Source organism: Sceloporus undulatus, chromosome 1 (genome assembly GCF_019175285.1).
Source record: "Sceloporus undulatus isolate JIND9_A2432 ecotype Alabama chromosome 1, SceUnd_v1.1, whole genome shotgun sequence".
Classification (NCBI taxonomy): Eukaryota; Metazoa; Chordata; class Lepidosauria; order Squamata; family Phrynosomatidae; genus Sceloporus; species Sceloporus undulatus.
The window spans coordinates 13,827,919-13,855,037 of NC_056522.1; the positions used below are offsets into that span (position 1 = coordinate 13,827,919).

At 40.5% G+C, this 27,119-nt stretch overlaps 1 protein-coding gene across 3 annotated transcripts in view; it reads right to left on the reverse strand.

Annotated features, from left to right (window-relative positions):
• Positions 1-331: 331 nt before the first annotated feature.
• The window catches only part of CCDC85A (coiled-coil domain containing 85A), a 212,619-nt gene continuing 185,831 nt past the window's right edge, over positions 332-27,119 (reverse strand). For 2 of the 3 annotated variants that reach the window (XM_042446825.1, XM_042446823.1), the window contains one exon: positions 332-2,788. In XM_042446825.1, coding sequence (XP_042302759.1) covers positions 2,739-2,788 — 50 coding nt within the window. In that variant the 3' untranslated portion in view covers positions 332-2,738. Of the gene's footprint in view, positions 2,789-22,432; positions 22,556-27,119 lie in introns of all 3 variants that reach the window. The other variant, XM_042446828.1, reaches the window with a different exon arrangement.

A 27,119-nucleotide genomic window follows, 5' to 3' on the forward strand; every position in this document is an offset into this window, starting at 1 on the left:
TCCTACTTCATTCCTCAGACTGTGAATGGAACTCCCTCTGCCTTCTCTCCTGACTTTGTGTTATCTAGTTGAGATGGCAGAAACTTTCAGCTGAAGGTTGTACACCAGAACCTTCCAGGCATCTGTGCAACATCTCAAGCAGCCAGTCACCCTGGAAGGTATAGGCTGGAATCCTATTGTAGAGATGTAGCCAGGATTTTAGGAAGGGGGGGGGGGATCCAGACCAAATGCCACAATTATAATGGGGCTTGGGCGGGCTGGCGCAGCAGCGTGTGCCATTCGTTTTTCTAATGGAAGGGGGGGGGGCCCCACCCCCCGGGCCCCCCCCCCCCAACTTGGCTATGTCCCTGCCTATGGGTGAGTTATACTGGCATGAGAGGTGCTTTCACTGGCCCAAGACCTTTAACAAACCACAGTTGCAGCACGGAGATGTCAGTGAAAACCAATCCATATCAGAAGATGAAGCTGTCCTGCCTGCCCCCTAGCAGTTCAGGAGCCATCATCTGTCGGTCTGTCTGTCTTCATGTTCATCTACCACCATGAGAACCAAAGAACTAGAGTTCTTCAAATCTGGAACCATAAGTTTTGATCAGTTTGAGTTAGTAACAGGAAAGCTGAGGATCTGAAGATTCCAGGTTGCTCCTCAGGAAGAAAATATTGGTTTCTGAAACCAAATTGGGACTCAGTCAGCTTTGGCCCTTCTCAGAAATGCTTCTCCGCTACCCATTTTAATTTTATTGGTGGTATTTAAAACTTCTCTTATTTTGTTCTTGCATGTATGAATTTTTTTTATCAAAACTTTCTAAGTGACATTAAGAACATTTTGGCATTTTTAATGATGGGGGCATTTCAGGACTTATTCAGAAAATTTCACTTCTGCCCATATTTATCTCTGTAAAAAACCTCTGTTTTGAAGAAACATAATATTTTTATGGAAAAACATATTTTGCAAAAAAATAAAATAAAAATAAACCCCAACCAAACAATTAAACAAGCAACATTTTAGGTGAAAAAATTCCAAAATGAAAAAAAAAATCATGGGAAACTGCAAAAGCTCCCCATGTGTCAATACACCCAATTTCACCAAGTAAAAGAAGGTTTGTGGATGTTCATGTTATTTCCAATTTTACATTTGGTTTGTACTAAACTTTTGAAAGTTTTTTTTAAATTAAATTTTGTTTTAATACACGCATTTTGCATGCAGTGTTGCCTAATATAAACATTCTTTCCAAGCAATTTTACTGATATAATGCATTTTTGAATGGCCTTTTCTCTAATATATGCATTTTCTGTACACTCACTTGTGCAGTATATGCACATTTGATACGTATTTTTGACTGGGGAACACCACTGCAAAATTTAGAAGGTTGAATTTGAAAGATGACAAGTGGTGTGGTTTGCACACTGATACAAAAGCAAAATTACATAAATTCACATTAAAATTCAAACCAAATTAATCTCTACCGCCTCTTCCAACCTGAATGAAAGAATATACTTGACCATGAATTAGGCAAAATAACAAATCTCACTGGAAAGCCAGGGTCCAGACACCTGCTGGGAGAAGGTACCATGCCTGGTTGATGGATCAAACTTGACCATATGCTTAGCATGTTTATTTTTCAGAGATGAACATGCCAAATGTCAAATGATGTCTGTTTGTCAGTATATGTTTGTTTTCTCACGTACGTATCTTGTATTTAATATATCTGATTGTGTATTGGTCTTTGAAAGGTAAACAATGGGTTAATTTGTAGATCTGATTGCAGAGAGATTTATCTCTGAGGAAATCCCATTGTGGGAGATAAAATGGGTTAACTGTAGGGAATAAATTTCCCTTCAACTTCTATTTTGACCCTGAAATAGGAAATCTTCCTAGCTACAACAGCAGCACAGGCTCCCTGATACTCTATGAATAGGACTTCCTCACGTTTGGGCTGCAAGTGTTGTATTTGCCTTCTATGAGGAATAGAAATGGCACCTCTTTGTTTGGTACTCACTGGTGTTAATGAAAATAAAGGGATATTTTTTTAGGCAGGGGTGAGGGTTAGGATACATCTCTATTTTAGTGCTGTAGTTTTATTTGCTACAGTATTGGTAGGAGGCTTGAAGCACTCTCTCTCTTTTTAGCACCCCAGAATACAATAACTCTATAAACTGGAAATGAAAAAGGCTTCAGCTGCACAGTCTGCCTAAGCACCATTGACATTTTATACACTCAAGTGTACAGCGGCTAGGAAAACCCATTCCCTCCAAACCATGAAGACCAAAGGCACAGTTCATTGGCATCTCTCCAGTCCATTGAAAAACTCCTGGGAAAATGTCACTGGAAGTCCACCATAGTATATGTTCTCTCTTTTTCTGTTCCTCTTCCTCTTCTCTCACACACTTCTGGGGTTTTCCTCCTTGATTAGATTTTCAAAAAGCTTTAAAGTTATGAGCTAGATCCTGCTTGTTATAAATGCTGAAATTGTTCATTGCAGAAGCAGAGTTGGGATGACTTGGTATAAACCAAGTGCCCGGAGGTCTGGATGCTCCATACCAAACTCTTTGCAAAAGGAGGAAGGAAAAATAACAGACTGTACAATTTTCCAGAGGTGACCTAAAGAGTGATTGCAATTATCTTATTGTTAGCAAAGAGGTTGCTGAGAATGGATTCAGTCTGTCCATAGTCAAAACTCTTCCTTGTTTTGGTATCCAATCACATTGGCCCCTTGTACTGGTTTCCAGACAAGTGCTGCCTAATTCCAGGACACGAGCCTGCAGCATCTCCAAGTTTCCTCCACACAACCTGAAAAAAAAATGAGAAAAATATGTCAGCCATCTTCTCCAATAACCATCAAGAAAGCACACAGGTATGCATATTCTGGATGGAAACATAACGGTCTAAATCAGAGGCGAGGACTGTGTGGGTCTATATACTGTATGTCATTGAACTACAACTCCCTGAAGGACTGGCTATTATAGCCAATGATGGGGAATTCTAGGGATTTCAGGGAAACATCTGGAAACCTGTACATGTTTTTTTACTAGTAGTCCAAATATTGTGAGGGATCTCCACTGGTGTAGCAAGCCTATTTTGCCAGCAGAAATGCCTTTCTGTCAGCTAATCTCAGAAGTCTGTTAACGGAGCCATGTGCCAGCAGAACTATTCTCCTGGCTGAGATCTACAAAAACAGAGATCCTCAAAGGGGCAGAAAATCAATGGAGCAAAAGCAAATCCAGTTCTTCCTTCATCTCAAGAACACAGCCATAATGGCAGCACAAATTTAGGACAAAGTTGCTCAAAGTTTGTTTCAAAACTCATCATGAATTCCAGGGAAAAATGAAAATCAGAAAAAATGGTAGGAAATGATCAATCACGGAATTTTAGGATGCTATATAAAATGTTTAAGACAAGGTGTTCATATATTTATTCCCACCAAATTATTTTCAAAATCTATATAACAGAAAATCCTTTATAGAAAAGTAAGTAAAATATTAGATCACTACAATTCTTGGTTTTGGCATCCTCTACTCAGTTCTTTTTATGGGGATGAATGCTTTATGCCTGCTTGATAACATAATGAAAGAGAGGAACTAAATAATTTCATCTTTCTTACTAATGTTATTGAAATCCTCTGTTTTCACCATGTGCCTGTTTTTGACTGATGTTCATAAACTGGGAAAACCTAAAAGATTCTTCATAGTTCAAGATCTTGTAGCACCATTTGTAACAAAAACAATAATTAAATAAGTAAAAAAAGAGAGGGAGAGAGAGAGAGAAATGTTTGAATAACCTGCACTTTTAATATACCAAACATGGAAATTTTATGTCAAAAAAGTATACATAGCACATATTATTTCCCTAAAGTAACCAAGTTGAAAGTGACTTTCAGACTGTAAAGATTACTAATATCACTTTCCTTCAATTTTTCATAATAAATACTGCATTTCTGCTGCGGCCAGGGTGCAGGGGGGGGAAATGGTTTTCTCATGGCTTCAAAATGTCTACAGATTTGACACTTCTGTTTACCTTCATCCAGTCTGTTACTGGTAACAGACATTGGTTTAGAGTTTGTGGAAAGGAGAAATAAAAGTTGTATACTGTACTGAGACACCTGATTTCAAAACTCCAGACAACATTTACCAGAGGTTTTACATAGATGAATAGCACAGGCACAAAACAGAGCCCTAGATGACTCCATAGAGGAGTGACTAAAGAGTTAAAGAGGAATTCCCCAATACAAGTCCCATTCTAGTGAGGGGGGTCAGAAGGATACCATGGTTGGTGAGATGAAAAACTGCTGAGAGGTCCTGCAGAAGTAACAGGAACATACTCTTCCTTCCCATTTCCAGGCAGAGGTGATTCATCAAGGCAACCCAAACCATCTCTGTCCTATAACCAGGTCTGAGACCAGACTGAAATGGATATTGTATCTGCAATGCAGGAGACTAATTGTTTTACTCTTCAGTGCATGATGGCCATTCAAGATAATGGCTGATTACATCTTGGATCATCAAGACTGGATTCTTTTTCCACAGTTCATGATCTTATTACTACATTCTTTCTTTTTTTAAAAAAAATAATCTTTATTAATTATATACACTATTAAAAAGAAGGATAACCAATTATACATATTCTTTTCTTATGCTAGCCTTTCTGAACCCTCCCCCACACCCTCCCCTTTCCCCACATAAACTTATATAACTGTTGCTTATCTTAGCTACTTTATCACTTTTCCCCAATAGGTTTACATCTATCTTCTTTGTCTCACTATATTCATCACCTCTTTTGCAAAGTTACCTAAAATTGTACCTTTCCCGCTCTCATTTCTCTCCTACAATCAAAGCGGATTATTTCTCCCTTCTTTCCTTCTACAGTTTCAATTAATACCTTTATTACACTTTATTACACTGTGCATCATTACTTCGACTTTTTTTTTTATCTTCCCTTTTATATATAGTTCTCTCAAATTCGACCAGACTACATCATCCTCCTCTCTTATATCCTCTTTAAGTCTCATGGTCAATAAATCCAATTCTAGTATTTCTAAACTTTTTTCTATCCATTCTTCAATTTCTGGTATTATTTCCTTTCTCCAACATTTTGCAAGTGTATTTCTGGCAGATGTGATGAGATACAACAACGGCTTTATTTTCTTTCTCGCTTCTTTGTTTTCTACAATATTTAACAAATATAATTCCGGTGACATCTGTAATTCCAGTTGAGTTATTTTCATTATTCTTTTATGTACTTCTATCCAATATTTATGTACTTTGGGGCAAGTCCACCACATGTGATAAAAACTTCCAACTTCCTTCCCACATTTCCAACAATTACTTTTCTCATTTTTATAAATTTTTGCCAATCTATTTGGAGTTAGATACCACCTGTATAACATTTTATAATAATTTTCTTTAATATCTGCACACATTGTAAATTTTAAATTCTGACCCCATGCTCTCTCCCATGATTCTAATTGAATATCTTTACCAATGTTTTGTGCCCATTGTATCATGTGTTGTTTTATTTGTTCTTGTTCTAATTCTAATTTAAGTAACAAATTATAAAATTTAGATATTTTCTTTTTTCCTTTGTCTAGTATAATTAAATCTAATTCTGTTTTTAACTGTTATTCCAAATTGTCTTTCATCTGTTTTAAATCTTTCCGCCAATTGATAATATAGATACCAGTTTATATTCCATCCTTCCTCGCTTAATTCTTTTCTTGTTTTTATCATTAATTTTCCATCTACTAAATTCAGTATATCTTTATATTTTAACCATTCTTTCCCTTCTAATTTATCTCTCTTTAAAATTGCCTCATGTGGAGATGCCCAATCCGGTATTTTTCTATATATTTTTTCCTTATATAATTTCCAAACCTGCCATAACGTTTTCCTTACTATATGTTCTTTAAATTCTTTGTTTAGCGCTACTTTGTCCCACCATAAATACGCATGCCACCCCTACCTTAAATTGAATCCTTCTAAATTCAATAACCCTTCATCTTTTAATTCTATCCAGCTATTTACCCATTCCAAACAACATGCATAAAAATACAATTTTAAATTTGGGATCCCTAAACCTCCTCGTTCTTTAGCATCTATCATTACTGTCCATTTAATTCTTGCTTTCCTCCTTGCCCAGACAAATCTTTTCAAATCTTTTTCCCATGTTGTAAAGATCTTCTTATTATATATTATTGGTAGGTTTTGAAATAGAAATAAAATCTTCGGTAGTATACACATTTTTATTAAAGCAGCTTTTCCTAATAGTGATAATTGTAGCTTGCTCCATTTCTCCATGTTATTTTTAATTTCCTGCCATCCTTGTTTATAATTATTATCAAATAATTCATTGTTTTTATTCGTAATATATATCCCTAAATACTTAACTTTTTTTTGGATTTTAATTCCTATCTTTTCTTGTAATAGTTCCTGATTCTTTTTTTGTTATGTTACATACTATCATCGCTGACTTTTCTTTGTTAATTTTTAACCCTGCTAATTCTCCAAATTCATCTATAATTTCCCAAATTCTAGGTACATTCTCTAAAGGGTTTTCTATTACTAACATCATGTCATCTGCGTATGCTCTGATCTTTATCTCTTTTCCTTTATATTTAAATCCTTTTATTGTATTATTTGCTCTAATTTTGTTACATAATATTTCCAGACAAATAATAAATAGTAACGGTGATAATGGACATCCCTGTCTAGTACCCTTCTTTATTTCACATTTTTTGTCCTAATTCCATTAACCAAAATTTTTGCTGATTGTTCTTTATAAATTTCTGTTATCCAATTTATTATACTGTCTCCTAGATCTAATTTTTTAATTAATTTTAACATAAATTCCCAATTTAGATTATCGAACGCCTTTTCTGCATCTAAAAATAATATCGCCACATCTTTGCTTGGGTTTTTCTCATAATATTCAATCAAATCTATTATAATCCTTATATTTTGTTTTGCTTGTCTATTTGGTAGGAATCCGCACTGATCTTCATGTATCCAATCTTTTAATATTATTTTTAACCTTTCCGCCAAGATTGAAGTGAATATTTTATAATCTGTGTTTAATAGTGATATTGGTCTAAAATTTTGTGGTAAATTTGTATCTTTTCCTTCTTTGGGTATCAGGGTTATATTAGCTTCCTTCCACGTATCTGGAATTTCTTCTTTCAAAATATTATTATATACCTTCGATAAATGTTCACTTAGATCTTCTTCAAATATTTTATAGAAATTTAAAGTATACCCATCTGGCCCTGGGGCTTTCGCTTTTTTTCCTCTCCTTATTGCCTCTCTTATTTCTTCCTTTGTTATTTTTTGGTTTATTCTATCCTTGATTTTTTCCTCTATTTTTATTTTGTCTATTTTTTCCAAATATTTTTCCATCTTATTTTTCTTTATTTTAGTAATCATATTTTCCCCATATAAATTCTTATAATATCTATGAATTATTTCTCTGATTTTAGATTGCTCTGAAATCATTTTTTGATTTTCTAGCATTCCTACTATTTGTCTTTCTTCTTTCGTCTTCTTAACTCTATATGCTAAAAATTTTCCTGCCTTGTTTCCTTGTTCAAAAAATCTCTGTTTTGCAAATTTCATCTTTTTTATTAACTCATCTGCCATTTGTGTTTTTAATTGATTTCTTAATATTTTTATTTCTCTTTCAATCTTTTTACAATTGGGTTTTTTAATTTTTTCATTCTCTTTTTCTTGTATTTTCTCTGATATAATTCTAATTTCTTCTTTCCTCAATCTGTTTCTTTCTGCTTTCTTTTTTATCAGGTACCCTCTAAATACCGCTTTCGCTGTATCCCATATTATTTTCATCTTTGTATCTTTCTCTGTATTTTCTTTGGAAAAAAAATATGTTCCCTTAATTCTTTTTCAATTTTTTTATCCTTTAACATCATATCATCAAGTCTCCATCTAAAATCAGTTTCCTTTTGTACTAACTCCAGACAAATTTGGTTGTGATCCGAATTTTTATTTATTCTAATTTTTGCTTCTTTAATGCTTTCTAAAAATTCTTTCGAAATTATAAACATGTCAATTCTTGAGGCCGAATTATGTGGGTGTGAGAAGAAAGTGTATTCTTTACTGTTTCCGTTTTTGTATCTCCATGCATCTGCCAGTGAAATATTATCTATTAAATCAAAAAAACTATTAGGTAACATTCCCTGTTTATCCTTTATTTTCTTAACAGATTTTCAATCAATTTGCGGACCTATTACCCCATTCCAGTCGCCCATTAATATATGTGAATCATAATTTAATTTTTGTATCTTTTTGTGCAAATTTTTATAAAATTTGGTTTTATTTTCTGTAGGACCATATATACTTAATACCAGTGTTTTTTTTCCATTAATTGTCATTTCTAATCCAATATATCTCCCATCTTTATCGTTCATTACTTCTAATGCTGGAATCTTATTTTTAATGTAGATTGCCACCCCATTCTTTTTTTTTTCCCCCGCCGAAATGTAAACTTCCCCTAATTTTGGAATTCTTAAATATTTTTCATCTTTCTTTTTTATTTTTGTTTCCTGGATAGTACATACATCCCAATTTAATTTTCCCAATTCATGAAATATTATTTTTCTTTTATATACCGAGTTCATTCCCTTTATATTCCAGGATATGAACTTCATTGTGTTTTTTATTTATTAGGTTTCTTCTAGTTCTTTGTTTCCTTCCTCTTTTTCTTGCTCTTCTTCTCTCTTCCACTCAATCAACAGTTCACCACTTTCCTTTATTGATCTTGCTTCATCCTCCCAAGTCCACTCCACCGACGGCTCCTAGTATTTGTACTTCATCTCCTTCTTCATTTTTCTTTCTCTGATCTTCCTGTCTCTCTTCTTTTTCTTCCTCTCTCCTGTTCCTTCTGCTTGTTGTTTCCTTTTCTTTTCCTGTTCCTTTCCCTTTTCCTCTGTTCTTCTTCAGGTCTTTATCTTTTTCCTCTTCTTTCAGCCATCTGTTGTAGAAAACCTTCGCTTCTCTAATGAGTCAATTTTGTAAAATCTTTGCCCCAAGTAAATGATATTCCTACCTACCGGCTCCCATGTGATCTTATATTTTTGGTCTGTAGCCTTTGTTAGATTTTGGTAGTCTCTTCTCCCGACGTAAAATTTCACCTGGTATGTCTTTATAAATCTAACTCCACACCGTCTATTGTTACTTCTTTAAATAACTTCCTGTATAATTTTTACTTTAATCCGTTCGCTCCGGAAAATAACAACAATATCCCTCGGTAGGCTCTGGTTCCGTGCTGCCCGGAGTTATCCTGAAGATCTTGTCTATATCTAATCAAAAAATATTCCGGTGTACAGTCAATCAATTTTGCAAGGACAGGGACCACTTTTCATATAGGTTCATTTATTTCTCTTTCAATCCTCGCATTTGATACATTTCTTTCTGTCTTTCAAATCTCTCAATTTGTTTTGTTCTTCTCTTGCAATTGTTTCATCGTTAATTCCTGTGTTACCTTCCAGTCCTCTGTTTTGATTTCTACTTTGTTGTCTTTTTCTTTACCTCTTTCACATCTCTTGCATTCCTCTTATCGTTTCCTCAATCATCTATGTCCTCTTAAAGTCTTGTCTCAGTTCATCTCTGAATCTTTTATCTCTTGTCGGATTTTCGTTTCCATCTGCTGAATAGCTTCTAGTATTTTCCAGTTTGAGTCCATTGTCTTAAGTTCAAAAGATGGTCTTCTTGGTAAGTTTTATTTGCTTCACTTGTTGCATCATTCTTCTTTCTTTTTCCTTTTCACTTTCCCTGGTCACTATGGTTTTCTATTTCTTCCATTTTTTCCGTTTCGTGTAATTATACTGCTTATCCTCGAGGTGGGCTGTTTTCTTACAGTTTTTCTTTTAGCTTATGTACTTTCTTGCTGTTTCTCTTTGCTATACTTCTGTTTCTAATTTTGTAGTTTAGCCTCCAACCGCTAGATGTCTCTCTCCCTCTCTCTTTCCTTTCACCCTAATCACCACCTTCTTGCTTTCTCTCTTTAATAATCTTCCAGCCTTTCTTTTTCCGTTACCCATTCTGCCTCTCATGGGTTCCTGACCTTGAAAAGCGCCAACCCAAATCACAACAATCCTCCTCCTCCCCTCAAAAAAAAGAAACAGGAAAAAGAAAAAAGCGCAACTTTCAGGTACTTTACAAGCTCCAATCTTGGTCTGTCTCTATCTAAGTCTCTTTTCTGTCCAGTTCTCTCATTCTTCTTTCTTCACCTCTGCCAACTGCTTCTCCTCCTCGTCCTTCGCCGTCTGCTTCTCCTCCTCGTCCTTCGCCGTCTGCTTCTCCTCCTCGTCCGTCTGCCGTCTGCTTCTCCTCCTCGTCCGTCGCCGTCTGCTTCTCCTCCTTGTCCGCCGCCGTCTGCTTCTCCTCCTCATCCGTCGCCGTCTGCTGCTCCTCCTCATCTACCGCCGTCTGCTGCTCCTCCTCGCACCGTCTATTTCTCCTTCTTATCCGCCGCAATCTGCTTCTCCTCCTCGTCCGTCTCCATCTGTCTCTCCCCCTCGCCTTTCACCATCTACTTCTTCTCCTTGCCTACCGCCGTCTGTTTCTCCTCCTTGTCTCACCTATTACTTTCCTTACTAGTAACTTTATTTACCACCGTCGTTTCTTTCCACCCTCGCCTTTCTGCTCGCCGTGCTCTAAACACCCTCTCTTTCTTTCTCCTTCCCTTCCTCCCAGACGAGCTACTTTTGTCCGCCTTGTTGGACTGCTTGGTGGCTTTCAAATAATTAATCCTACAATTTTAGTTGTATGTCCTTTTTCTTCCTTATTTTATTTTCCCTCCTCACCTCCGACAAAGTCTTTTCTATGAGGATCTTCAATTAAGCAACCAGCTTTTCTTAGGCTGTTTGATTCTTCCCCTCTCCCTAAAAGCCGGCTCGGCGAGGCTTGGCTTAAACCCCTGTTTGCAGTTGCAGTTTGCTCTCGTCCTTCAGCTATTTCCCCTTACTTAGAGGTTTTTATAACCTCTTTTCAGCTTCAATAGCTGTATGAGGACCCCGTGAGCCCACCTGAGTCCCCTTTAACGGGGGGAGCAATCTTCCTTTATATTATGTCCCGCAAACGGTACAGCATCTCCACCTGCTACCTTGGACTGCTGCTAGCGCTTCGCCATCTTTCTAAGGTATCGGAACATCCAAATAATCAGCCATCATGCCAAAAGAAAATATGTGGGGTTCCCATTATTCATCATTGCTTAGGGTAAAGAGGGGAGAGAAATCTGGGTATGTACAAAGTACCAGAGAAGTTTTTCACACATGAAATTAAAAAAGCAAAATAATATTACAGCAACTCCAGAAAACAAGTGTAATCCAATTTCAACACTGGTGATCTCCACAGCAGTAGAGATGGCTACATTTACATCTTGCACTGAATATTCTGTACTGGTCAGGGAACTGGGCTGGATAAATTCCAAGGCATGCCTTGCAAAAATGACAGTTCTGGATTACCGTTCTGGATTACAGTTCTGGATTTATTCTATAGCAGGAGAACACCTGTGAAAACCATAACTGGCCAGCCTGGGATGATGCAGTTAGCAGACAACAAAGGGTCTATCCATACTAAACAACTGTATCACCTTAACCATCCTGGACCCATACCATGGAATTCTGGGATTTACAGTTTGGGCAAGTACTTAGAATTCAAAGGAAGTTCATTAGAGAATGTTAAGCTCCTCCCTCACAAACTACAAGATTCCATAGGACAGAACCATGACAGTTAAAGTGGAATCAAACTGCTATCAGAGTATAGTGTAGAAGACATTCCAGCGTTTCAGGTTGTAGAGTAGTATCTATACATGCAGTTCAGATGGATGTGAAAAGCAAAGGGAAGTTACCACAACTGGTAATGCTCTCCATGGGTTTCTGTTCTTATTGCTGCTATACTGAACTGTGTTTCCTAGTATCCTTCTTTCATGCAGCAGGCACATTTCACTGATTTTCCTGCTGTTTGGGATTATTCTAACATGCTCTATGTGTTGCTGTCCTTGAAAAGGGTCTTGAAACTTCCCCTGATCCAAAATGTTGCAGCCAGAGCACTAATGTACACTTGTTAAAAGAAGCATCCAGTGTCTTTATTATAGCAAATGCACTGGTTACCGTTATGTTTCCAGCCACAGCTAAGTGTGCGGATTGGGAGCTACAAAGCCTTGTGCTATTCAGAACCATGCTATTCCCAAGATTAAGTGCTTCCAGTATGAGACTGCCAGGTTTTAAGATGCTTGCCCCCATATTCTGGAATTCAGTGCCAAAGGGGCCAAGCTAGGGCCACCCTTGTTTTCTTTCAGCTAGCAGAGAAAGCCATTTTTTTATGCAGACCAGTTTTTGGTTTTTCTGTCAACTTGTTTGCTGAAGTTTTGATGTAAAACATTGTTTAATAATGATTTTTAAATTATAACAGTATTATTTCTTTGCTTAATTGGTGTGAACCAGCTTGATCACTATTTTGCAGCAGAAAAGCAGGGCATATGATAAATAAATAAATAATTATTTCTCATTCTTTTTTCCATTGCTTTTATTCTCTTTTTCTGTTGAAATAACATGTAACAATCCTGTTTTGTTGCTAGGCATAGCAATGCTTAGGTAAATAGCTTCAGGAAAAGTTATCATTATATATAAAGTGCATTTCCCCAACAACCTGTTTTCTGCTCAATGAGCAACAGAAAATATTTGCTCAGTAGATAATGCTGATGCAGCAAAATAAAATAAAAAAAAGTGAGAGCTGACATTTTCAATTGCCTTTATTTCCATGGTAAATAATGACCTCTAGATGATGTGAAGGATGGACTGCATAAAATCAGAGTGTGCAGACTGAAGGGCATTTTCTACCAGGGCTATGAGAACTTTACACTGTTTTCTTGCAATGTATCCTGTGGACAAAACACCAATGCTGTTTGAATCTTAAGCCTTTTTTTAAAAATGACATGTATAATTGCATATATAATAACATGCATTATAACATGTATAATAACATGTAAAATGACTAAACTGAAGCTGTATATGGATATATGAACGACACATTAGAAAAGACTATGTTGTTGGTTTGTCGTGTGTTGAAATCATTTCTGACTTATGTATAGTGACCCTAAGGGGAAACATTCACAGGGTTTTCCGGGGCTAGATGACTCGCCCAAGGTCACCTAGCAGGCTTCTACAACCAAGCAGGGAATCAAACCTTTGTCTCCAGAGTCCAACACTCAAACCACTACACTATACTGCTATACTGTTTGGTAAAGTTAAAGGCAATAGGAAAAGAGATAGACGGCATTAAGGAGGACAGACTCAGTTAAAAATGCCATGGGCCTGAGTTGGCAAGACCTTTGCAAGGGTGTCTTGGAGATCTCTCACTGTGGACCTTACCACACAGGAGCTCTGCCGAAAGGCCTTAGAACGGAACGGAAGGGGCCTGGAACGAGTGTAGAACGCATTTTACTGCACACAGAAGACCCTTACTTGTTCTGTTCCCTTCCCTTCTGTTCCCATTCTGTTCCAGAACAGTTCTCAAAACTTGCCTCCTCTGGAATGGAATGGGAGCGGAAGAGAAAGGAACAGAATGAGTGAAGGACTTCTTTGTGTGCAGTAAAATGCATCCCCCACTCATTCTGTTCCCTTCCTGTCCCCCTTTGGACCATTCTCAGCCCATCCCAGGAGCCCTGTGAAGTAAGGTTCTGATAGAGTTAACTCTAACTCCTTCATGCGATCATTACATTTACATTTACTAACCCTATCATTTTTTGTAATCATTTTTTTCCCACTTTTACGTGTTTGGCATTGCGTTCCATCTTGCTTTACATTTGTATCTTTTCCTTTTGCCTAGCTAAGAGTCCCCACCTCTTCACACATACACAAATACTCCACAATGCAATAACTTAATATAAACTTCTTAAATGAAGAAGTAAGCAGTCTCAATAGACATCTAGTTAACACAATTTTCATTAAGGAACTGTTATCTATAGTGGTACTAGTTTGTGACTCAGGTTTCTATGGTTGGCAACATGACCAAATTTTCATGGCTATGTTCAATTTGTCAAACACACAGAGATTGTATGCAGTTGTCAGATAGATAGATAGATAGATAGATCAGTCAATACTTTTGTAGATTAGTCTCCTATACGAATGGTGTTTTAGGGTGCATCTACACTGTGTCAATAATGCAATTTAACACCACTTTAACTGTCATGGTTCATCCTACAGAATCATGGGATTTGTAGTTTTGTGAGGCACCAGCATTCTTTGGCAGAGAAGGCTAAAGACCTTATAAAACTATAAATCCCATGATACTAGAATCATAGTATCATAGAATCATAGAGTTGGAAGAGACCGCAAGGGCCATCCAGTCCAACCCCCTGCCATGCAGGAACTCTCAATCAAAGCATACCTGACAGTTGGCCATCCAGCCTCTGCTTAAAGACCTCCAAGTAGGGAGACTCCACCGAAATCTCTGAAGGAATTTGTTCCACTGTCGAACAGCCCTTTCTGTCAGGAAGTTCCATTCTCAATATGACACCCCTTCAAGTATTTAAATAGGGTTATCATATCACCTCTTAACCTTCTTTTCTCCAGGCTAAACACCCCCAGCTCCTTAAGTCATTCCTCATAGGACATGGTTTCCAGAACTTTCACCATTTTAGTTGCTCTCCTTTGGACACATTCCAGTTTTTCAACATCCTTTTTAAATTGTGGTGTCCAGAACTGGGCGCAATATTCCAGGTGGGGCCTGACCATTCTATAGGATAGAGCTATAGCAATTAAAGTGGTGTCAAACTAAACTATAAATGCACCCTTAGAGATGCAATTCTTCCACTTAAGTATGTTTTTTCAGTTATAGTTACTCCTCTCGATCCTTTGGAGTGGAACCAGCAAGATATCCAGAATGATGTTCAGAAGGGAGAAAGAAAATATTACACTGAACAGTTTCTTTTCCCAAAAAATGTCTACACACAAAATAAAGCATTCTGTCTCCAAAGCTAATAGTTTTAGTCTCTGGGCTCAATTCTACATAGAGAGAATGCACAACATTCACAGCAGACTTATACATTGCAAATGTTCGCATTCACATAAAGTCACTAAATACACACTACTGTAGAATTAAAGGGTAACTGGATTCATTTTCATATTAAAATACTTTCAAGGCGTATTGTCAGCATTTTAAAAAATTCATAACATTTCTCTGCATATGATTTTGAGATTCGAAGAGAGAATACAAAATGAAGCACATTAAAACTTACACTGCATATCTCTTATGGCTTGTTTCCCTCTTGTCTCACTAAGGTCACAATCTTTATCAACATTTTCCTAAGCTTCTAAGAGTGGGGTGTATTAATAGGAAGAAGAAGCAAAGATGTAAATTTTAGAATGAAAACAAAGCTCACTTTTCATCTGGAATCAAGAACATTAAGGTCTTCTTGTGTGTTAAGAATACAGAAGGTGCAATGACAATGGACATGCTACAGAATTATTCAGAACAAAAAGTGAGCATATCATTGTAAGAACAGAGTACAAGAATTCCAATCTCAGGTTATATATTATATGGGTTGGTGGAGTATGTTCCCCAGTCTTTCACAATACATGGACAACATTTTGTGTGACCTAGTTCATGAGTGTCCCAAGTAAGTTTGTCAGCTCTCAGGGAAGGGACTAGGTCTTTAAGAAATTCTTGTGCTTCTCCAGGTAGGGAGATGGATCTAAACAAGGCTAGCAACACTGAAAGAGGAGAATGTGGCTTTAAAACAAGAATGGAAACCATATGGGCTTTCAAATAAAGATGGTAATGCATATGCTGATAACCTAAAGACTGGGCTTCTGCAATGTGCTGTCCATTGGGCTACCTCTGTACCAAGTTTGGATATTTCCATTAGTTTAAAATATGGCAGGCAAATTGGTTACTGGTACCTCTAGGAGTGAACATATTACACCACTTTTAAAATCACTCTGCTGGCTGCCAATTTGTTTCTGGACAAGGTACAAAATGTTGGTTATTACCTTTAAAGCTCTATATGGTTTGAGCCCAGGTTACCTATGGTTGCCTTCTCCCATGGAAGGGTCCATACAGTGGACTCTTCCCATCCACAGGGTTTTGGTTCTGCCACATAAACCCACATATAGAAAGAACCATGGAAGCTCAAACACATATTAGTTAAACACATATCAGCAAACCCATAGTTGTGTGCCACCATTGGCTAATATAGGCTGGGGCAATCCACAGGAGCTCCCATTCATGGATGGCTAGCCTGTTGATATGGTGAGCTCATTGTAATCTGCCCCATACACTCAGTCCTCTGGGGGACATTTAGTCCAGTCAACCAGGACGAGGTTGGCAACTGTCAGCCAGAGAACTTCTTCTTCAGCCACCCCCAGATTGTGGAATAACCAGTCTAAAGACTTGATCTACTTCCTCAGATGCATCTACTTCCTCAGATTAGACCTACGTCTATGAAAACTTTTGGTACAACTTTTTTTCGCACAGTCTCAAAGGTGCTACAAAATCCCTTTGCATACTGATATTCCAGACAAACACAGCTATATCTCTGAATTCAACCTGTATGAACAAACAGGTTAGTGATATTTCTGTGGGCTAAAAGCATTTCTTGACTTGTTTCCAGCATTGTTTGATACAGACAAAATGAAAATGGCTTTGCTTGAAGGAGGAAAATTTACCTGCACCATCAGTACACATATTGAATACTTTGCAAGAATTTGGAACAATGTGAATAACAGTACAGGGGGCTGTCGTATTTTAACCATATCGTGAGAAGCCATTACTTACTAGAAAAGAGAATAATGCTTAGCAAAGAAGGCAATAAGAAAAAGTAAGACCACATTACAGTTGGATAGCCTCAATCAAAAAAAGCTATGGCCCTGAGTCTGCAAGACGTGGGCAGAGCTGTTGAGAATAGGGTAATTTGGAGGTCTCTCATTCATAGGGTCACAATAAGTTGAAGTCAACCTGACATGACTTAACAACAAAAACACCCCCTCTTTAAAAGACCCTTCTGCAATTATCAATTAATAACCAAAATATTAATAACAAAAAAAGTTGTCTAAATAAAAAGATCTTCAACTGCTGGTGGAATGAGAGCATGGAGGGGGCCAATCTAGACTCCTGTGGGAGGGAGTTCCAAAGCCTGGAAGCAGTCACGAATCATGCAGAGAACTGTTGCTCAAATTTATTAATTGTTCCATACTACTGACTAACAAAAGTTTGTTCATGCACAACTTGTCATTCTGTTCTCAAATGTATTTCCTGTTCAGTCACTACCCAACTTTCCATTGCAAAACAAACAAACAAACAAACAAACAAAACCCTATTGCTTAGTATGTACCTGTTCTCCATTAAAAGGCAGCAACAACAAATGTAAAACAGAAGCAGGTTACAGACTGCCGAAAAGCGGCAGTCTGCTGCCGCCACCGGTTGCAACATCCAGGAACCACAGCAGCCAAACGGCGCGGTTCCCGGATGCTGCAAAGAAGGAGCGCGAAAATCGCGCTCCTTCCTGGGCCCCGGATGTGACGCCGCGAGGCGCTAGTCACACACTCGCGTCGTCATATCCGGGGCATGACGTGCAGATGCAGATCGTCTGCTACGTAAAGATGGCAGCGGCCGTGTGGAATGGCCACTGCCATTTCGTACGGACTCAATCCATGCTAGGGTTAGGGGCGTCTGGAAGAGACGCCCCTTTCTAACCCTAGCACAGACTGAGTCCATCCTAGGGTGCCCATCTGTAATGGGCCTGACTTAACTGTACATGATGGGATTCAGTTTTTCTCATTTTCCACAGTTCCATTTCCAGATGCCTGTTGCTATATTGGAATATCTGTTCTCACAGCAGTATGTATAGTGTTCCTATTTTGGAAATAAAAATATAGCTAGGCTACGATTTCATGGAGGATAAGACTATCAATGAATATCAACCTGCACTTTCATAGGCTCTCTAGTGCTGAATACCAGCTGCTTGGGGGGCAACCATGGGAACTGGGTATTCCTTTCACGCCTTGCTTTTGGGCTACCCGAGTCTGACTAATGATTATTGATGGGCCACTAGTATGATGTTAGCTGGCCTATTGAGTCTCATCTACATCTGTGAACTGAAGGGGGGAAATTGGAAGTACTAATGAGTTGTGAGCCCATACAGACCAAAAACAAAGTCTGGAATCCATTTGATGAAGTAGACCCAGTCTATGAAATCTTATACTACAACCTTCTTTTGCTCAGTTAGTCTCAAAGCTGCTACAAAATCCCACTGCATACTGATATAGATTAACACAACTATGTATTTGGAAGATGGGATAATGTTGGTTACTGCCACCCAGAAACCAATTGACCAGTTAACTCAATTGTTGGATGGTGAGTTAATATGTAAGGAAATCCCACTGATTTAATAGGTCTGCTATAGTCAGAAGTAACAACACGATTTAGGTCAAATTATTAGATATTGCAGCTACATTGATAATATGCTGTGACTAGGAAAGGAGAACACCAAATTGACAGGCTTTCATATCCTGTTGTTCTGTGCCTTCAAGTCATTTCAGTGTAGACTTAATTGACTGATAACTTTGGATATAATGTTAGTAATTTCATATGTTAGTTTGATTTCTTTATTCACTTCATATGATATATTTCAATTTATTTTTCTTTACCTTAGTTGCTGCTAGCAACTCTCTTTGTTGTTTTGTCTTTGGAAGAAATGTTGTTACTGCCTAACCCAACACAAACATACATTTTCATTGAATCATAGAATCATAGTGTTGAAAGAGACCACAAGGGCTATCCAATCTAACCCCCCGCCATTCAGGATCTCACAGTCAAATCATCCCCGACAGATTACCATCCGACCTCTGTTTAAAAACCTTCAAAAAAGGTGATTCCACCATACTCCAAGGCAGAATGTTCTAGGGTTGAACAGCTCTTACTGTTAGGAAGTTCTTTCTAATATCTAGGTGTAATTTCTTTTCCTGTAGTTTGAATCCATTGCTCTGTTTCCTAGTTTCTGGAGTAGCAGAAAATAAGCTTGCACCACCTTCAGTAAGATATCCCTTCAAATATTTAAACAAAGTTTTCATGTCATTTCTTAACCTTCTCTTCCACTGGCTAAACATACCCAGACCCTAAGGCTCTTCTCATAGGGCATGATTTCCAGGTCTTTCACCATCCTTTTTGAATTGTCATGCCCAGATTAAGGGCAACTAGATTTTGTAACCCTTAATCTAATGATACCATTAGAATCTAATGATACCATTAGATACCATTAGGTTCATCCATACATTCCTCTGCAAGGTTCATTTTGTATAGGAATTTGCAGAAGATCAGATTCCTTAAGCATCTGTAATATAACTCAAGTCTTCATGTGTAAAATGGTCCTCAGAAAGGCAGGCAACAATACAATGTATATGAGTATGCAGAGCATGATGGATGGATATAGCAGAACTTTTATAAAAGAAACCAAAAAAAAAAAAAAAGATTGGAACCCATAACATTATGTATGTGTGCATTATGCACACTTCAGCTTTTCTCTGGTTTTTTTTATTAAACTGTTAAATATTTTATCAGAATATGAAATATTAAAAAAACATTTTTTCAGAATTGCATAGAAGAGATTGGCGAGAGTAAGTCTTTTCATCCCAGCATGTTCCTTTTCTTTTAACAAACAAACAAACAAACAAACTACTAAGAGATGACATAATGTTGTCTTCAGGGATGATTCTTTGCAACCGTCCTTTCCTTCCAGAAGAGCAACCCATTGTGATTCTATAAGAAAGTTCCAAACTTGGAATGAAATGGATAACGTATCTGACACTGTGTCCTGCAAGGACACCTCAAAGGGCAACTTTAAGCATGGTGTGATGTGAGTTACTGCTGAGTCTACCGTAGTTACTCTTCAACAACTTTCTCATTTTCCATTTTCTGCCCCTGGGACTCTGGAGGAGCTGCAAAGACTTACCAAAATGCCCCCCCAAAGAAAAACCAACCAACAAACAAAACAAACAAAAATAAAATGACCAGCAGAATGGGTTGCAAAGTGCAACATAGTCATGCAAATCATTTAAAAGATGAACTGCGGGTCTTAGAGATAGTGAAGATAATCACATTTGTCAACAGAAAAAGAAAGATTTGGGGAATCTCAAGGCGTTGAGGGCCACCAAAACAGACTGGAAGAAGGAGTCACACTTTGCCCAGCCCTGTGACAGTTCCTTGAATCAAGCAGCATGCAACCAGCACACTGCTGCTTCATGACAAGGCGGTGTTTCCATTAGATTTCTCTTTTATCAAGTTGTTTGAACATTCCCAATAATTTCCTAGTCAGTGATTGATTTCCTAATCAGATATGCAGTGTATATCTTGGGAGCCACCCAATGAGTCACACCAGATTGGGGCAGATAAAGGGAAGTGTATGCTCATACAAAGCACATAAGTAACATACAGAATCCTCTGCCACAAGATAAGGTGTTTGCTTCCACATAGGTTTTTTTAGACAAATCCACAGTGGCTAGTTCTGGCAACGAAGATTATCTATATAGGACATATATCCCATCTGGTGGGAGATTTGCTTCCTCTCTGCCCCACCTGACTGCTTCTCAAAGGACTCTGGCTGCCCCTTGTGTGATGGGTGCAGAATGTTAATCAACAGCAGGAGTGTGCAACTTCTTTACTTACTTACTTACTTACTTACTTACTTACTCAGTTCATTTATTTGCCATCTGTCTCCCAGAGTGGGACCTAAGGTAATTTCCAAACAGGATCAGTTTAAAAGAAAACAACAACTTACATTTAAAAATCAAACATTTCCACATTATAAGATATAAAATCATATTAAAACCTTACAAAAGTTCATAAATAAAACAGACATCTCAATAAGAACCTTCCCTGCTTATCCATTAAAAACCTGCTTGAACAAAAATGTTTTTGTCTGCTGGCAAAAAGAAAGCAGGGAGGAAGCTTGCCAAGGCTCCTGCAGAAGGGAGTTTCAAAGGATGGGAACAGCCACTGAGAAGGCTGTCTCTTGCATCCTCATCAAGTGAGCCTATAATGATGGTGGGACCAAAAGAAAAGCCTTCCCCTGCACATCTTAAAGTTCTGGCAGGTTTATATAGAGAGATATGGTCTTTCTGACAGTCTGGACCTAAGCATTATAGGGCTTTATAAGGCCACGGCCAGCACTTTGTATTGTGCCTGGAAATGAACCAATAACAAAGGATGCTTCCTATAACTAGTCCTGGTCTAGCTGCAGCATTTTGGGCTTCTGAAGTTTTTGAATAGTTTCTAAAGGTAGCCCCATATGGAGTGCATTACAGTAGTCCAAATGAGATATAATCAAGGCATATAGTGTGTTACTGTAGCCAGCTATGACTTGTAAAGGAACAGCCAGAGCACTAGTTTGAACTGTGAAAATGCAGTCCTAGCTGCTGCTGAAACCTGGGCATCCAAGCTCAGAGTTCAGTTCAGGAAAGGTATGAGCCTGAAATTTCAGAGGAAGTGTAACCCCATCCATCACAGGCAGAGCCCCTGTTCCTTGATCTGCAACTGACCAGGGACGCTTTTGTCTTGTTTGGATTAAGTTTCAGCTTGTTGCCCTCATCCAGTCTATTACTGACAACAGGCATTGGTTCAGTACCAAGACAGCTCCCTTGGAATCAGATAATAAGGAGAGGTATAGTTGGCTCTCATCATTATATTGGTGACATCACACCCCATAACTCTGGATGACCTTTCCCAGAGGTTTCATGTAGATGTTAAATAGCATGGGTGACAAAGACTTAAGGCCTCCACATGCCCCTGGTTGGACCTCAAGAGAGCAGCCTCTTTCCTCCCACCCTACAGCCATACTTTTTTAAAAACTGAAGAAGGTCTCTTGCATCCTCTAGGGGCCATAGAGAACAATGTTGCCATGTTTCCTCTTCCAATGTGATTTAGGCCCAAAAGAAGGTTTTCCTCCCCTCCAAAACCAGTCATTCCCCTTGGATGGTAGTTCATATCTAGGGACTTGGGGGGGGGGGGGCATGTGGCACATTGACAGCAGTTTGTTTACTCCTGGTCTAGGTGGACCTCCAGGCTAGAAATGTATATTCTAAGCAAGGTGGATTTCACATTCCACACCAGGGTTATGTTCTCAGATGGAATATGTTGCTCTCAGAATTTCCAATAGAGGTGCTCTATGCAGCTTTTCCAGTCCCCAAGGACATGCTGTGCAACTTGACACCCCAAGTCAAAACAAGTGATATGTGACAAGTCACACATGTGAGGGAACATGTAGGAGATGTCACCAACAGTTGGAGCTCACTGCATTTTCTTTTTATTGTCCTTTGATAGATGTTGATGCTTTTGTGTGCAATGGATTACAGATGGTCACAGAACATACAAATGGAACGTTTGGCACAAATGGGAGATTTGGCACATCTGTGCCAAAGACAGCAAGGCATATTACCTTGAGGGCATTAACCACCGCTTCAGGCTGCTGAGAAGGTGAGGAGGGCTGTTCATTGATGCTAGCTGGATGGCTTGGAGAGTAGACACTCCCATCTGCCCCTGATGAAATCCTAATGGGACCCTTAGTAGAAAATCAAAAACTCTTTAATAGCAAAACCTGTGGCATTTTCTCATCAAGAAAAATCCCCACTCCCACCACTTTTTTCTCTACTTTAATTTCCACTGGGCATGTATGCACTCTGGATGTATATTTCACTCAAGGACCTATATGTTGTGTCCTTGTAAGGGCAGGTGCCTCATTTCTGTGAGAAGGACCAACAAATTTTTCAGCAACAACAGGACTAAGAGATGACCTCAGTCAAGAGTTGAAATCTCTATTACTGAGTTAGAAAAACATGAAATTGTAATAATAAATAATAATAAATAGTTTATTTTTATCCTGCTTTTCCAATTTTTGATCAAAGCGGCGTACAAGTTTAAGTAAAAAAATCAAGATAAAAACAATTAAAACAGTATCTAAAAACAGTCACGATAACAATAAAAGCAACAGGTTCAGCTGAGTGGGGAAATCCATAAACATCACAAGGTCATCAAACCGAGGGGGTGAAACATGAAGTAACATCTCATGGGGGGAAGGCTTGAGAAAAGAAGAAGGTCTTAAGGTTCTTCTTAAAAGTATCTAAAGATGTGGTGGAGTGGAGCTCATCTGGAAGATTATTCCATAATCTTGGGGCCGAGATGGAAAAGGCCCGTTGCGAGGTCCTTGCATAACGTGCAGTTGGGACTTCTAGCAGATTCTTCCCTGCTGACCTGAGTGAGCGGGGCGGATTATATGGGGAGAGGCAGTCCTCCAAGTACCCTGGGCCCAAGCCATTTAGGGCTTTATAGGTCATAACCAACACCTTGTACTGAGCCCGGAAGTGCATAGGCAGCCAATTAAATCTTTCAGGATTGGTGTTATATGATCTGACCTGGAACACCCAGCGACCAGTCTCGCCGCCATATTTTGCACTAACTGTAGCTTTCGGGTTTGGTACAAGGGTTGCCCCATTTAGAGTGCGTTGCAGAAATCCAATCGAGAGGTTACCAGAGCATGTACTACAGTTTCAAGGTCCCTCTGGTCCAGGTAGGGGCGCAGCTGGCGTATCAGCCGAAGCTGATAACAAGCGCTCCTGACTGCCGCATCCACCTGAGATGACAGCTGGAGCGACGAGTCCAGGAGCACTCCCAAGCTGTGAACCAAGTCCTTCAAGGGGAGGGTGACCCCATTCAGGACAGGTTGGCAAATCTTACCGCCCGGACCCGGGGAACCTATCACCAGTACTTCCGTTTTTTTCTGGATTCAAACTGAGTTTGTTTTCCCTCATCCAGCCCATTACCGACTCCAAGCAGGCATTTAGAGGAGAGACGCCATCCCTAGTCACTGCATCAGTCGGAGACACAGAGAAACAAATTTGGGTGTCATCAGCGTATTGATAACACCGCGCCCCGTATCTCTGGATGATCTCTCCCAACAGTTTCATGTAAATGTTAAATAGCATGGGAGACAGAATGGCTCCTTGAGGGACACCAGATGTCAGTTCCCTCTTATCGGAGCAGACGTCCCCCAGCTGAACCATCTGGAATCTACCCGAGAGGTAGGAACAGAACCACTGAAGTGCAGTGCCCCCGATACCCAACTCCCTCAGGCGTTCCAGAAGGATACCATGGTCGATGGTATCGAAAGCCGCTGAGATGTCCAAAAGCACTAACAGGGACACGCTACCCCTGTCCATGACCAGACGGAGATCATCGACTAAGGCGACCATGGCAGTCTCAACTTCATAGCCCGCCCGGAAGCCGGTTTGAAATGGGTCTAGAAAATCCGTTTCATCCAAGATCGATTGAAGCTGGAAAGCGACCGCTCTCTCGATCACCTTTTCCAAGAAAGGCAGCAGCGATACAGGGCGATAGTTGTTATAAATCAGGGTGTCTAAGGAGGGGTTTTTTAGCAGGGGTTTCACAACTGCTAATTTCAATTTAGATGGAAATTGTCCCTCTCTTAGAGATGTGTTAATTATGCGGTGCAACATAGTTAGCATCGCATCCCCGCCCCTGAGCTGCCAACCATGAGGGACAGGGATCGAGAGAGCACGTCGTCTTCCTAACACTTCGAAGGATCTTGTCCACTTCCTCGGTACTAACAAACTCAAAGTGATCCAGTTTAACAGGGTCCACGGAAGCTCTGGACACCTCTCTTATAGATTCTGAAGAAATACTGGCGTCGAGATCAGCCCTTAGCCGAGAGATTTTATCCGCGAAGAAGTTGTTAAATTTGTCACTGCAGACTTTAGATGGCTCTAAAATAGGGTTCAGGGAGGGGGGCAGATGTGTTAGATCCCTCACTACCCTGAACAGCTCTGCCAGACCCGACTCCGTGGACACAATACGTGCAGCATAAAACGAGTGTTTTGCTGCACTTATTGCCACTCCATAGGCCTTCAAAAGAGAGTCTAGGAGTGCCTTGTCGGCTAAGTGCTGATGTCTTCGCCAGTCGCGCTCTAGTCGTCGCAGGACCCGCTTCCTTTCCCTGAGATCTTCCGTATACCAGGGCTGTTTTTTGGAAGCAGGCCTGAGAGGATGCTTGGGAGCGATACTTTGTATAGCCCTGGAGAGATCAGTATCCCAGATGTTAGTCAGGGCATCAACAGAATCGCTGTCAGTTCCAGCCATATAACTCTCTAGGGCTTCTTGGAACCTTTTGGGTTCCATCAACCTTCGAGGGTGGACCATCCTAATTGGTCCTCCACTCCCGGGGGGGGCTTAAGGTAGAAGCCTTGATTCGAGCCTCAACCAGGAAATGGTCCGTCCATGACAGGGTAGAGATATTGGAGATCTCTGCCCATGGAGTGTCCATGTCCGCACTAAAGATGACATCGAGGGAATTACCAGCACAATGTGTGGGCCCTGAAACCAATTGAGACAGGCCCATGGCAGTCATGGTAGTCATGAACTCCAGAGCCGCAGTTGTTGGATTTTGACTGGCCTCGAAAGGGATGTTGAGGCCCCCCAGGACATGAAGTCTTGGGGACTCCAACACCAGTTCCGAGACCAGCTGTGTCAGCTCGGCCAGGGAGTCTGTTAGCACACGGGGTGGCCGGTAGACCAACAGAATCCCCAGACTGTCTCTGGCCTTCAGGGTTAGGTAAATACACTCAATGTGATCCATTTTCCGGACAGGGTTCCTGGTTAAGGAAAGGGTGTTCTTATAGATCAAGGCAACACCCCCCCCCCCCGCCCACCTAACCTGATCTGGTCCTTGACTGAGTACCCAACTGGGAGGGCCTGTGCCCACACTGCCTCACTCTCAGGCCTGAGCCAGGTCTCAGTAATGCATGCCAGGTCGCAGTTTTTATCCTGCAATAAATCATAAATTATGTGGGTCTTGTTTTTTACGGACCTGGCGTTGCACAGGAGCAGAGACAGGGTTTGTGGTACAGCTGGACTGACCCTCAGATCTCTTTGGTTAGGAGAGTGGATGGAAGGAGAGATAGATATTACACATCAATCTCGCCTTCCTTTCCGTTGTAACTCCACTCTCCTACCACCATACCTCCCCTTGCCCCGCACTACCTCAATAGGAGCTCCTATTACATTGACATAAGCATCCACATCATCAAGCAGCCCACATCCCATATCCACCCCCATAACCGTCAAAGACGGCAACACTCCAAAACAAAGGGAAACAAAGAAAAACGTCATTCCCTTATTGATAGTATCAGCTAACCCAACCACAGCCCCCTGCTCTTAGCACTGAGATGGTCCAGGCGTGATGACAGTTTTAAAGGGTTGCCGCTCCCACCGGCTTCCCTTCCCCCTGGCCAGCGCAGCGCGGGCGCGTGGCCAAGTTCTTCTAGGGCCCTGGAGGTCCTCAGGCACAGGCGTCTTCCCAGGGACCGGCAGGGCGGCTTTTAAAGGGTTGCCGCTCCCACCAGCTTCCCTTCTCCCCAGCAGCGCCACGTGGGCGCAGGGCCAAAGTTCTTGTAGGGCCCTGGAGTCCTCAGGCGCAGGCGTCTTCCCAGGGGCTGGCGGGCCGGCTTTTAGAGGGTTGCCGCTCCCACCGGCTTCCCTTCCCCCCGGCAGTGCCGTGTGGGCACTGGGCCAAAGTTCTTGTAAGGCCCTGGAGGTCCTCAGGCACAGGTGTCTTCCCAGGGGCCGGTGGGCCGGCTTTTAAAGGGTTGCTGCTCCCACTGGCTTCCCTTCTCCCCGGCAGCGCCACATGGGCATGGGGCCAAAGTTCTTGTAGGGCCCTGGAGGTCCTCAGGCGCAGGCATCTTCCCAGGGGCCGGCGGGCCGGCTTTTAAAGGGTTGCCGCTCCCACCGGCTTCCCTTCCCCCCGGCAGTGCCGTGTGGGCGCGGGGCCAAAGTCCTTGTAAGGCCCTGGAGGTCCTCAGGCACAGGCGTCTTCCCAGGGGCCAGCGGGCCGGCTTTTAAAGGGTTGCCGCTCCCACCAGCTTCCCTTCTCCCCGGCAGCGCCGTGTGGGCACAGGGCCAAAGTTCTTATAGGGCCCTGGAGGTCTTCAGGTGCAGGCTGCTGCTTGGCTGGCTCAGCTCCTCTGCCCAGCTTGTAGTCAATTTTAACAGCTAACCAATGGCAAGCTGTCAAGAGGATTCTGGGAAATGTAGCCCAAAGTATTAATTTCCCC